Source organism: Armigeres subalbatus, chromosome 2 (assembly GCF_024139115.2).
Source record: "Armigeres subalbatus isolate Guangzhou_Male chromosome 2, GZ_Asu_2, whole genome shotgun sequence".
NCBI lineage: Eukaryota > Metazoa > Arthropoda > Insecta > Diptera > Culicidae > Armigeres > Armigeres subalbatus.
The window spans coordinates 138,700,249-138,714,935 of NC_085140.1; the positions used below are offsets into that span (position 1 = coordinate 138,700,249).

General features: G+C 38.2%; 2 protein-coding genes across 2 annotated transcripts in view; one reads left to right on the plus strand and one right to left on the minus strand.

The window, feature by feature from the left end:
- Positions 1-14,687, minus strand: part of LOC134210913 (basement membrane proteoglycan) — a 654,698-nt gene that overhangs the window by 285,955 nt on the left and 354,056 nt on the right. The gene's annotated exons all lie outside the window — the stretch shown is intronic.
- The window catches only part of LOC134210906 (uncharacterized), a 51,379-nt gene continuing 46,874 nt past the window's right edge, over positions 10,183-14,687 (plus strand). Inside the window, exon 1 of the mRNA XM_062687340.1 lies at positions 10,183-11,084. Coding sequence (XP_062543324.1) covers positions 10,895-11,084 — 190 coding nt within the window. The 5' untranslated portion in view covers positions 10,183-10,894. The remainder of the gene's footprint in view (positions 11,085-14,687) is intronic.

Consider the following 14,687-nt stretch of genomic DNA (forward strand, 5'->3'; position numbering starts at 1 on the left):
ACTTTGCAGGGTCGCAATCACACTGGCTGAGTCCAATAGAATGAGTACAAGTTTATATGAAGGGTGGTGCACTGTCACAGCATCAGTAGAAAATACGCTTCACTGATAGGGCAGGGTGTTGAAAACGGCTATCCAAGCAGCACAACTTGTCTCACTACTGAACAATTCACTGTGTTGCAACTATTTGAAAAGAAGCCATCTTTGCGTATGTGCCATCAAATATAACACTCTTGCAATCTAAAAAGCGCAAGAGGTGGAGCCTACGGAAACATCTTTCGATTGCAGTAAAGTTACAATAATGTTGCAAAATACTACAGCGGAAAAAAATTAAATAAAAATATAAAACTGGATTCGATTTATGGATCTTGCGATTGATAGACCTTCACTCTACCACAGCACCATTCAATACCTCGAAGGGACTGCATGTTGACTCACCATAAAAACCATACGATTATGAAGTTTTGTACTCGGGTTTCCTGTTACTTGATTGCACCATCACATGAAAAAATTGTGAGTTGTCAAAACGTTGAACGATGCTATATTAAACATGAAGGCGCACTCAACTTTTCTGCAACTTAATTTAAACAAACAATTACATTTTAAAAGACGCATTGAAGTTACATGGTGAAAAATATGCAACTTGATGATTTTGTTTCGTGTTTGCAACATGAAGCGCAGTATTCTTTGGTTGTTTGTTTCCAAGTGTCAAACACGTACTGCATTGCAATTTTAATGAAACATTGATCACAATTCGAACGTTTTTGACATCTTGTTGCAACTTTTTCGTGCGTTGATGTTTTTCCAATGCCTTAATTGAAACTGAATAGAAACAAGGTGCTTTTAGGAAGATGTTGCGTGTGCTACTTGGGTAAGCCGTTCCCAGATACACTCATCCCGACGCCTCAGTTCGAAAGTGACCCGCTGGCGCTGGTGTAACGATGCTCGAATCTGGCAAAAATAGTATTCAGCAGTTCCGCAACAGACCTTTGAAGAACCTCGATATTCTACCCATTTTAAAAAGGCAGCTGTATGGAGTAATTTACGTTGACAATGGTAGAGCACCAGCTCCCCGCCCCGTGCCAGTGGAAGCGAGTCAATGCACTGGGGGAGACTGGCGCTGGCCATCGTGCGCAGAATATGACCTCCTTGCACAAGGAGAGGGATCCTGTAAACTCCGGCTGTGATGGAAGCGTACACGGTGGCTTTTCGGCATATGGCCGCCAGCATACGGTGGCAAAATGGAAGGACGCCTGCTTCAGCACAGGCGGCCTCGGTGGGTTTAGAGGATAGAAGTCTGCATGCCATGTACAGGTACTAATTGAATACTGAGGAGAGGGAGTTGATTTATTCTCGGCGTGCTGTGCATGTCAGTTCTAGCCCGTATAGCAGCCTGCTATCAGTCAGTGCCTAAACGATTTAGTACCGGGTGGCCCTGTTGTTTGTCATAAGCGATATTAGAAGGGTTTTGATCAGGTTGAACCTGCAGCCGCTTTTCACCGCTTTAAAATTAGGGAGGAAGATCAGACTTTGGTTGATGAAGATCCCAAGAACATTAATAACTTAAGAAGTTTCCGGTTGAGCATGAGTTAATCATCTAACTTGAACTCTACCCAACATTTGCCGTGCCATTATTTCTATCAACTCACATTTATTTCTATCATCTCACATTTATATACATTCATGTATTTATTTGAACTACCGATCTTTCCGTGAAAAGAAAAATAATAATCTCGTGAGCGAGAGATCACCAGTCTGTTGATTTGCCCGAATTTCTTGACGCATTACCAGGGAAAATCTTTGAACGGTTGCTGGCTGCATATTTCAAACTACCTGCCGAATCTGCGGAAAACAAACTCTCCCTGCTTATCCCGTGTTGCCCCTCGTATTCCCTTAAGCTCGTTCAACTCAATACCCACTTACCGAAGAGAAATATGTAGAAGTCTGATAAATAGAACAGCGTCGAATAAGTCTCCTGCTGAAAACCTCTTTAATAAAGCTATATAAAAAAACCTGATTAATCCACCTAGCGGAGTTGGTGCCTTTCTCGTGCAAAAAAAATATATATATAGTATTTTTAGCGTGTTTTGGGCATGAAAAATAGTATTTTGGTCATAACTTCTGATCCCATAGTCCATTCTGGCCAATTTTCAATAGCAAACAATGGGACAAGATTACCCTTCGAATAGATCTTGTTGCAAGTAATTCAGACAATGCTAAGTTCCAAAAAGTGTGTCTACAAAATTTGTACACATACACACACACTGTATAGACCGGTCATCGGACCGGATAGTCTGCATACCGTATCGAAAGACAACGGTCAACGATGTCTAAGCTTTACAGCTTCCCGCGGAATGGTAGTCCGAAGCACTTTTTTCCCTCGCAAGAATATCCACAAGGTCACATGGAAATCACCTAATCAAGTAACGGAAAACCAAATCGACCACGTTCTAATCGACGGTAAACTCTTCTCCGACATCACGAACGTACGCACTTACCACAGTACGAATATTGAATCCGACCACTACCTCGTTGCAGTATGTCTGCGCTCGAAACTCTCGACGGTGTACAACACGCGCCGGAGCACAGTGGGACCAACTCCAAAAAAGGCGGTCAAAAATGTTAGAAGTCAATAAAATGGTCTAGCAGGCCACATATTATGATATTTCATTGAATGGATGGTTCATCTTCTCGGCATCACCGACCCGTAAGCTAGAGATCCACTACCGGAACGAGAGGTGGGGCACCAGTCGTCGCAAGCACGCTAACGTTCTCAAAGACAACGTGCTTGCACCAAGTGGTGCCTCACCAAATATAAATGGCTGGCGCCGCCAGTGTAGAGTTCTATTTCTATGAGCACTTTCACAGGTATTAACTGCTACCTTTAATTACCAATTTCTGCCGCCTCACTGCAGTGCTAAAGGAAAATGTATTCCATTATAAAAATTGTAAACATTTAGAATGGATTTTGTTTCGTCCCTACACAAAGTAAGAGGCGTAATCGTTTCTTGATATTACGCAAATCGTTTCTTGATATTACGATTCATGTGAAAAACTCATGATATTTTACAGAGTAAGTATGGAAAATTAGACGTGGGGGTCAAATAAAATACTGTCCCTGCATTGCGACTAAACATCACATGACCTGATAGTTTGTCCTACTTCCTTTAATAATATTTTCAAAATCTCAGAGCGCAAGTGCCTGTAAAAACTCATGATCACGCGGAATTTCCTTAATTAAAGTATGCGTGAGACAAGAACAAATGGTACTAGAGAGCCGTACACATATTACGTATGCTCTTATGAGAGAGGGGGATCTGTCGTTTTACCTATAAATGAAAAATAATTTGTATGTAAGAAATCATACATGAAGGGAGGGATGTTGAAAAAACTAGAAATAAAGCTTACGCAATAGGTGTACAACCCCTACACAGTTTTCAGCTGATGTCGCACGATTGCATTGAGGCAAATGAGAAGTAGAAGGAGAAGAGAAAACATATTGTGCGTTGCTTTTTTATCAAAATTGATTGGCAAGACCGCTGTCAGTAAAACTAAAATAATTGAGTGGGCGGAGGGTGGCGGAACATAATTTCTGCAGGATTGGATTCCTGACAAAAAAATGAAACTACAGTGTGAATTTCATTGATGGGTACCGATGGGTACCTTTTTGAATTTCACAATGAATACAGCAAGAACATAATACAATAATAATTTTATACATAATAAAGACCGAGTACTTTCTGCGCGATCAAAAATAAGTAACGAACATATATGCGTGGCTTTATTAGTTTTTGGACTACACTTTGTGATGGTGCCAAATAAAATAGGTTTGGGTGATGTATACGTTGTGGCCAACATAATGAAGCAGTAAGATAAATGTTACAAAATTTAACAGAATTAAAAATCGAAAACATGCTCAACTTGTATTGCCTGTAAATGTAAGATCCACCCGAATAAAATGACTCAAAACTATGTTTACATCATCGTCAAGTATTCTACTAACAACCCATGACTCAAGTTATCAATTTGGATAATTTTGAAAAAATGGTTTTTGACCGTCTTTTTGAAGATTGGTCCTTCTGTGCGCCCGTGCTCCTAGGTTCATTACCATACCGCCACCACACAATGGGATCATCCTGAAAATAGACGGTCGAAAATGTTTTGACCCCCTAAACGGCATTTTTTCGCCACGGTGTCTTCCTAGGGTAGTCTCATACTTTTCCCCTGCATCAGCAGGAATATAAATTTCAAGGGTCAATTTACATGAAAACCCGAGCAAAAAAAAAATTATGATAAATTTTTTTTAGAAGGTTGATGTCTTCAGCAAAGTTTTAGAGTATGTTATTTTAAACTTCTTTGCTGAATAAACCTTGTACGTTGGACTAACATTTGTAGAAGAAATCGCTTCAATTTGGTAAACTAATCTCAAAATCGGGTTTTTAGGGTTTTCCATGTTTTAGTTTCAATTAATCCCCACAGTATGTTCTGTGAACTTATATATCTTAGTAAAATATAGCAATTTAAGGAGACTCCAGCAATATACAATGAGGATATGTGATGATATAATGATTATTAGGTCAAATAGGTACTATTTTATTCAATGTTTATTTTTTCAATTGGCACTTCTTGGCACCTACATTTTTGATAATTTATTAGCCTATTATGTCTAGAATGAGGTAAGGAATAAAGAATTATCGGGTCTCATAAGGTACATTTCATCCAATTGGTATTTTTAAATGTCTCAAAAATCAAGGAAAACAAACTTATTCGTGAATTTGTCAAGCAAAATCGAATAAATTGTAAGATCTCGTATCTTTTCTTCAAAGTAGAATTCTTAAGCTTTCATTTCATAATAATAGATTGAAAATCGGTTCAGTAGTTCAAACGTTATGGATTCTTGACAAAAGTAAATATTCGAAAATATCGTTTTTATAGAAATGGTATATCGTAATGCAGGTATACGTACAGCAATATCAGGTGAAACCGATTTACGACCTTCCAGAGTTTTGGAAAATTTAAGTTGAATTGTTGAATTATTCCTCTACGAAAATTAATAGATCCGTTGTTGCATTGTTTAGCCATTAGGGTGAATAATTTTGAAATGTATTACCATTATCAAAAATTTACTTTTGTAAAAAAATCCATAACTTTTGAACTACTGGACCGATTTCCAATCTATTATTATGAAATGAAAGCTTAAGAATTAAAGCTTCTTTCAAGAAATAATATGACATTGACAAATATTTCCTTGATCTTGCTTGGATAGTAGAAACAGTTCGTTCTCCATAATTTTTAGACATTTAAAAATACCAATTGGATGAAATGTGCCTTATGAGACCCGATAATTATTTATCCCTTACCTTATTCTAGACATAATAGGCTAACAAATTATTAATTTGGGTGCCAAGAAGTGCCAATTGAAAAAATAAACATTGAATAAAGTAGCACCTATTTGACCTAATAATCATTATATCATCACATATCCTCATTGTATATTGCTGGAGTCTCCTTAATTTGCTATATTTTACTTAGATATATAAGTTCACAGAACATACTGAGTTGATTTATTGAAACTAAAACATGAAAAACCTGAAAACCCGATTTTGAGGTTAGTTTACCAAATTGAAGCGATTTCTCTTACAAATGTAAGTCCAAAGTATAAGGTTTATTCAGCAAAGAAGTTTAAAATAACATACTTTAAAACTTTGCTGAAGACATCAACCTTCTAAAAAAAATTATCATTATTTTTTTTTTGCTCGGGTATTCATGTAAATTGACCCTTGAAATTTACATTCCTGCTGATGCAGGGGAAAAATGAGACTACCCTAGGAAGACACCGTGGCGAAAAAATGGCGTTTAGGGGGTCAAAAAATTTTCGATCGTCTATTTTCAGGATGATCCCATTGTGGGGCGTAGGACATGCGACTTCCGGCTCCGAATCTCCAGGAAATCCAGGAGGAGATCAGCCGGCTGAAAAACAACAAAGCCCCTAGAGTTGACCAACTGCCAGGAGAGCTGTTTGAACACGGTGGTGAGGCACTGGCTAGAGCGCTGCACTGGGTGATTTCCAAGGATTGGGAGGATGAGGTTCTGTCGCAGGAGTGGATGGAAGGTGTCGTGTGCCCCATCTACAAAAAGGGCGATAAGCTGGATTCTAGCAACTATTGCGCAATCACATTGCTGAACGCCGCCTAGAAGGAACTCTCCCAAATTTGATGCCGCCGACTAACACCAATTGCAAGTACCAGGCGGGATTTATGGCATTATACCACAGACCAGGTGTTCGCCGTACGTCAGGTATTGCAGAAATGCCGCGAATACAACATACCCACACATCATCTATTTATCGACTTCAAAGCCGCATATGATACAATCGATCGGTACCAGCTATGGCAGCTAATGCACGAAAACGGATTTCCGGATAAACTGTTACAGTTGATCAAGGCGACGAGTGATCGGTTGATGTGCGTAGTTCGAGTTTCAGGGGTATTCTCAAGTCCCTTCGAAGCGCGTAGAGAGTTACGGCTAGGTGATGGTCTTTCGTGCCTGCTATTCGACATCGCTTTGGATGGAGTAATACGAAGGGCAGGGATTGACACGAGTGGTACGATTTTCACGAAGTCCGTCCAGTTATTTGGTTTCGCTGACAACATTGATATCATGGCACGTAACTTTGAGAGGATGGGGGAAGCCTACATCAGACTAAAAAGCGAAGCTAAACGGATTGGACTAGTCATCAACACGTCGAAGACGAAGTGCATGATAGGAAGAGGCTCAAGAGAGGTCAATGTAAGCCACCCACCACGAGTTTCTATCGGTGGTGACGAAATCGAGGTGATTGAAGAATTCGTGTACTTGAGCTCACTGGTGACCGCCAATAACAATACCAGCAAAGAAATTTGGTGACGCACAGTGGCTGGAAATCGCACGTACTTTGGACTCCGCAAGACGCTCCGATCGAATAGAGTTTACCGCCGTACTGAACTGACTATCTACAAAACGCTTATTACACCGGTAGTTCTCTACGGACACGAGACCTGGACGGTACTCGTGGAAGACCAACGCGCACTGGGAGTTTTCGAAAAAAAAAAGTGCTGCGTACCATCTATGGTGAGGTGCAGATGGCGGATAGTACGTGGAGGAGCCGAATGCATCAGCTGTTGGGAGAACCATCCATCATTCATACACACGCAAGCACGACGCATCAACTGAAACCATCGTAAAGTGTATAGTTATGAAAAATCTCATTAAAAGCTTCCACTTCCACTATTGGTGCTGCCTCCACTAAGGGTACGGTTACCCTAAGTAATTCAATATTATTCAAACCGATTATTTTTTTTCAGATTTTAGACATCGAAACTTGGGGCCCTCTTCAGCCGTGCGGTAAGACGCGCGGCTACAAAGCAAGACCATGCTGAGGGTGGCTGGGTTCGATTCCCGGTGCCGGTCTAGGCAATTTTCGGATTGGAAATTGTCTCGACTTCCCTGGGCATAAAAGTATCATCGTGCTAGCCTTATGATATACGAATGCAAAAATGGTAACCTGGCTTAGAAACCTCGCAGTTAATAACTGTGGAAGTGCTTAATGAACACTAAGCTGCGAGGCGGCTCTGTCCCAGTGTGGGGAAGTAAGTTTTATTCAATATTAGGTGATTTAAATTGAATATAATTCGGATTTCTAGCAGTTACATGATACTATTACTCGTTAACTACCAGTTCTGTTTTGAATCGTATTGAAAATAAGGCAATTTCAATCAAATAGGACGATTTTGTGATAGTTAATTTTTAATACCCTCGGGAAGGTAGCGGGGCAGATTGGACACCCCCATGGGGCAGTATGGACACCCTTATAAAATATGAAGAAAATTATTTTACTCGACCTATTTTATGGATCATCCAACAAAAATATTGTTGGATGATCCAATTATTCATCTTCCTGTAATGTTTTTGTATTAGACACCTAAAATTGTGTTTGGATCATCCACATCCGAAAATCTATTTCCCTCTTCTTAAGCGAGGTTATATATGGTCGTTTTATATTTTAATTCCATGGTGAATAGAAGAAGAATGATTACGTAACGCAAAAATTTGCCACTTTCTGCAGGCCTTATACATGTATGTCGAACATTTTATATGAAGCATATGATTTTTTTTATATGGATCCTAATCGTCTCTCCTCTAAGCATTGCGTAATCTATGCATGTTATTATCCACCATATTGGCATCGCCAGTCCTTCCAATGGGATGTACCGATCAACTTGCCAACGAGATTGCCAAATCTATACAAAACACTTCCTTTTTTGTTGCACTTTCAGCAACTTCTATGGTATATATGTCATGTACTGGAACATTTATAGCGATTTATAATTCCGCACCATGATAACACGAAAATAACACGATATGAAAGCCTAGTTCGATGAGTTTGAGGTTATATTTTTAATTTTCAAGGCGTCAGTTCTACCCCCATATAGAGTATTCAGTTTGCCCCAACAGGTGAACATATTTAAAAACTGTTGCCAAATTTAGTAAAAATCAAGGAAACTTGTCATAAATACATGCCAGATCACTGTAAATAACAGAATTTTGCTATGGGATGATCAATAATTGAGAAATCCTCCTCTATGGTAAAGTAAAGCTTATTTTATGGGAGGTGAAACTTATAATTTTTAATCATTTGGAAGACATTTTAACTTTTTTGTCAAATTTATGCGCTGAGAAGATAAAACAATGACTTCTACGCTATAAATTAGTTGTTTATGAAAATATTATAGAGTTCACTGCATTGAAAGTAGAAAAATGATTGAATTAACAAGAATATTGGGGGTGTCCAATAGGGTGGCTCAAATTAGTATGGGAAAAACTTTACTCAATTTTTTTGATGGACCCCCTTATTCGGTTTTATTTGATGCCCTTATGCTCTGGACAAAATTTCAGCCAAATCGGTTAACGTTTGGGCGGTGCTAAACTCGTTGGAAGTTTATATGCAAAAATGTATGCAGGAACATCCAAAAACAGTAAATTGCAGTTGGACTACACAACTTACGATGAAGAACTATGATACTCATTCAGATCTTGGGGAATTTAATACAGAATGTTATGCAGAAAACCGCGAGAAGATTAGAGTTTGCCCGGCTAAGTTATTAGCATTTCTCTGAAGTGCGGTTCGAGCAAATTTCGTTTCTTTTACCTTTGAAAAGAAATAAATTCACCCCTACAACACTCCAGTAAATGCTAATATCTTTGTCTAACAAACTCTAATATTCTCGCGGTTTTCAGCATAACATTCTGTATTTAATTCTACAAGAACTGAATGAGTATCATGGTTCTTGATCGTAAATTGAGCCGTCCAACTGCAAATCACTGTTTTTCGATGTTTCTGCATACATTTTTCCATATAAACTTCCAATGAATTTAACACCGCCCAAACGTTGACCGATTTGGCTGAAATTTTGTCCAGAGCTTCAGGGCGTCAAATAGAACCGAAAAAGAGGGCGGCCCATCAAAAAATTTGAAAAAGTGTTTTTTGAGCCACCCTAGTGTCCAATCTGCCCCGGGTGTTCATAATGCCCCCTGGTCCTCTACCATCACAAATATTGCCCTCCACTCGCTTTCAAATCGAATTCTATAAAAACATTCTTCATGCCTGCCGTATCCTAACGGAACTATCAATTCTATACTTTCGCCTCTGATTATATCATGAACATGCTCGTCTAAGTTTGGGAGACGGTATTAGCATTTCCATATCATTGTAAATCGTTTAACTTCACATAGAAGTAATACACTCTAATCATTAATTAGTACACTGATTTGTGTAATTCATCATGTAAAAAGTTCGTTTGAAAATGCAAACTTTTCATTTAACTTGACTCATACCAAAAGATAGAAGCTTTTTCAATGAATCATTTAACGATTCAAACTTTTAAGCTCTGTCTCAAAAAGCTTCAAAAATATTAACCGATTCAAAAAGCTTCAAATTTATCAAATGAACGCATGAACATGGTCGAAGAAAGCCTACCAGTTGCTGTTGCGGTTCACCATCAACAGAACAAAGCAAAAAACAATCGCGAGCTGCTCTGCGCAGCATGCAGCAAGCCCATGTTCGCTCAGCTGCTCGCTTCTTTCTTCAGGTAGATCGGTGTAGCAAGCAGCCTGCCTTACCTGTATCTGAGTGGGTAGGCAGAAAAAACACAGCCCAAACCAATAAAATGCGTTTGCAGCCTCAACAGTTGCTTTTCAAAGTTGGTTCGAAACGGTCAAGCTTTTTTCCTCGCGATCGCGCGTACACTTTTGGGTACCATTCACGTTGTTTTTGTTGTGGTTTCATCGCACGGCAACCATTCGGTCATCGATCCGCTCGATCGCTGCTACTTCTCCAGCACAAGAACAACTTCGGCTTGTTGGTAAGATAAACCCAGCTGACGTAATCGATTGCGGTAGATCGCAATAAAGTGGCACCTTATCGACACCGCGGGAAACAACTTCCGAAGTTTTATTTTATGGGTTGCGTGCATGGGAAGCGTAAGGGCGCGCAATAGATAGTGAAAGGTTGCACTTGTGGGAATCTCGGCGAGACGCGCCAGTTCCATGTGAGTGTGACGGGTAATTGTATCCAGTTTCGTTGAACCGAACTTGAAATGGATGGGTGATTGCCTGACGGTTGATATGTTGCATCGAGTGCTGTATAGCAATGCAGTGTAGTGTGCTGCTATTCAGATTCAGATCATTTTGAGTATCGAGATCAAGGAATTCAACTGAAACACAGTGTTCGGTGCAGTCAAGTGCGAGGTTGCACTGCTTCAGTGAGAAGTTGAAGTTCTAGTTGCTGTTTTGCATTGGCGGAAAATCGATCAGCAGCGATCGCGTGCTCGAGGCGAATAGATTCAGGCAGAATTGAAACATGGAAGTGGCTTGGCGATTTAGAATTATTTTTGCGATGGCATTTGCGGTGATCATATTTGGCGATTTGCTTGGGTATGGTGGAGCGAAGAAAGATCCAAAAGATAAATCACTGCTGTCGGGCTTGTCTACTGGTTTCGGAAGCGTGAGCGGGCATATGGATGGCGCAGCGGGGTCCAGCCGTGAAAATGGTAAGTGAAAGGAAGCTGAAGGTCGTGATGTGATGATTGGAGTTTTCAATGAGCATGAAGCTTGAGATGTTGTTAATTTGCTTAGCACTTAGCTTCGTTATGAGGCAGTGGCATATATTTTGCACTACCAATTTGTTTTATTATCATTTTATGGTAAATTTATACTTATTGATCCACAACATTTATCAAATATTTCGTCGAAATATGCCTTTTGGACAAAATGCGAACAAGTTCAAGGAATGATAGAAACATGATTCCATGATTTCGCACACTTTTTAGTGTGTGTATTTGATTGCTTGATCCGTTTGTATTAGGGGAAACTGGGGAGACTTGATCCCCTTTTCTCATTTCCGATGTTGTATCTCATCGAAAAATAATTAAGCCTACGCGGTTTTTACACAGATTTTCTAAGAAATATATTATTTAACTTCACTGATGTGTGACAGTCTGTAAATTGTTCCCAGTCAACCACAGATCGTATATGAAAGTATATATTTGATCGCATATATTGCAGTTTTTTTATCGCACTCGTAAATGATTACTTATAAAATAGCCCAAATATGATTACTATCGTATGTAATACCTGCATATGGAATATTTACGATTATATTTAAAAAAATCGTAAAATGATATTAATAATATCCGGTTAATCTGATTGAATTGCGAATATCGTATATCCCCCTACGTGTTGTCATAAAAATCGTATACGGATGTGCGTTGTACGTAAATAGTTTTTAATTTTGCGCGTTGGCCAAAGGCCACTGTATCTCTGCGATAACATAAATTTCATTTCTACTTACTTCAAATTATCCGATGTGATTTAACTCCATTGCATAAATGCTGTTATCTAATCCCGTTCTATAAACTTCAAACGAATGAAAATAACTCAGTACTAATGGTAAACACGGCGAATTGTTGATGTTGACATTTCATCATCGTTTATATGTGGGCACAATCGTTTGGAATGCTGCGTAATCGCTTTAGAACATCATCGGAACAATTACAAACAGTTTCCATTTAAGAATTAAGCTACATTTGTACGTACAACAACATAGTACTTGAATCGTATAAATGTGATAGACATCGTATACTGTAATATCGTAGTCAACACTAGAGTTTCATCTAGATTATGATTGTCAAAAAGTTGCTGCTTTTCAACAGTTGCTGTTTAGCACATCGGTAGAGCATTAGCCTTTAGATCCAAAGGTCAAACGTTCGAGGCATGGTTGTTTTCTATTTTTTTTTGTGTTTACTAGATCGTAATAATGCTAACGAAAACTCAAGAAAGTCGTTGTTTAGTACGTATATGGCCTCCACTTTAGTGGGTATATAGCGATTCAGTGCATTATATACAAGTTTGCTTGCTTGTATATGACAACTTATATCAAAAGTTATACATATCAAAATGTTAGCTGGGTTGTTATTATTGATACACAATCAATTTTTTTGGAGTGCTGTCAAAGGTCGAATTTTAAAATATTCGGGGGAATTGATCCCTCTCCAAGAACTTGCTTTGATGAAATTAGAAAGTTGTTCTCTGATTATTTAAATATTTTTCCGATTTTAGTTATGCGCAGCAACAGCGCATGAAATCTTAGAACTTGGGGAGATTTGATCCCCTTTCTATGACCACAATCAATATTTTTTCTAGCCAACCCTTCATCAAATCTGTCAAATCTACGAAAAATTAGCTGCCTTAGAACAAATATATATATTTTTGATTTTTTTCGGTAAATTTTTGTATGGGTGACTAATGAGGATCAAGTGTCCCCATGTTAAAGCAACAATTTAAAATACAAATAACCTAAAATTGTGAAAGAATGTTGACATTTTTTTCAGTACAGTCATTTAGTATATGTATGGCTTTGTGCTGTGAAAAAATGATAACATTTGGTCATTGTTAGGAGAAGTTGTTCCAATTTTGCGTAGCCACTAAAAAAATCTTTTGGACGGTCAAAACACACAAACATTCTTGTACAAAAAATACGGTTGTGAATCCAAAAAATAACTCACCACATAACGATCATTTGTCTAAAGGATCTATACTGAAAATATACTAAAACAAAACTTCGGAACTCGATAAACCAATTCCACGGTTGTGTCTACCCCAGATTTTATCACGTTTTCGACCCGAATTTGTTACCCCAACAAATTTTGAAAATTTAAGTCGTTCTTTTCATTTTCGTATATAGTATCGCAAACAACAATGATTTTCGTTAAATAACTTCCACCGCCTGCGGTTCATTATGAAAAATTTCTGAGTACCTGTCAAGGATTTTGTAAGCCTTTCGGACAAGAAATAACGGGTACCGTTCAAACTAGAAATATTCCAAGACATTAAACTGATGCATATTGGTCAAATAATTAAAAAAAAATGAAAATTAATCTTTTTCCGAGTTTGTCACATTCTCTATTTTATCGCCCCAAATTTTACCAGGGGGTGATAAAATCGGAATATTGCTGTATATACTGATTTATGGGTTTAATTTGGAATCTGATGCTAAGTGTTAGCGGCACTAGATAAAAAAATTTATACTTGATTGTTACAATCATTTTTATTGATATATCATTAGCTTATATAAGCGTTTCACCCTTTCACCGGTCATTTTCTTGCAGTCAATAAGAGAGCAATCAATCTCATGCAGCTCCACAAGTGCCACTGGATAAAAGATAAGTGTATGATGCAAACATATTATGTTATTCTTCTTCCAAGGTTATAAGTTAATTTCGCATGAAATACATAACACGACTTCACATGTACTATTAATAAATTATATTTTTGTCGCAGGACTACGTTTTTGTTTTCAATGCAAATATTCACAAACTGTACAAATGTGTTGACCAGAGTTTATGTAATTAAGAGTGGTGACATGTGCCGCATTTGACAGGTCTTCTGCTCATTTGGAACACGATTTTGTATGGGAATGACAGATGAATTTTGTTCCAATTCTGACAGTGTCTCCACTCTTAATTTCATACACATACACGAAGAACAAATCTCGAGCAACATATGAATACGACCGAAAGCCAACAACGCTGGAACGAAAAAATAAGTTCAAGTTTTCTAAGTTCTAGATTGATTCGTTAAATGAAGTAGAATCTCATTTTATTGTCAAAAACATGTCAATACTATACGAAAACGCTTATATTATAACAGTAAATCCATACAAAGTCTGCAAATTTTCAGCTGACACAAAAATTACGTCGTTTACTCATATTACCGGCAGGACGTCTGGCTTTTAAGCCGTTAGCTCAACGCATAGTAACATACATCATCGGATTTGTTTAGCTTTACACGGTTTAAAAGACTATTGCCTTCCTTTTACTTCCACTAATTCGTTTTTTGGTATCAACACAGATACGTATTTCGTCCTCCACTTGAGGACATCTTCAGTGTGTTGTTATCGAGTCGAACCGTGTAACATTTTTCCCTAAGCATTAGCAAATAATTATTCATGTTTAGTTTTGTTAGTCAGAGCAGTTGTGCTATGCGGTATATTGAAAACCTAGTAAGAATATACATTTTAAAATAAATTGAAGCCAGATTTTCTAATTAAACAATATGAAGTGAACAGCCTAAAAACCAAATCAAAACACTCTGCA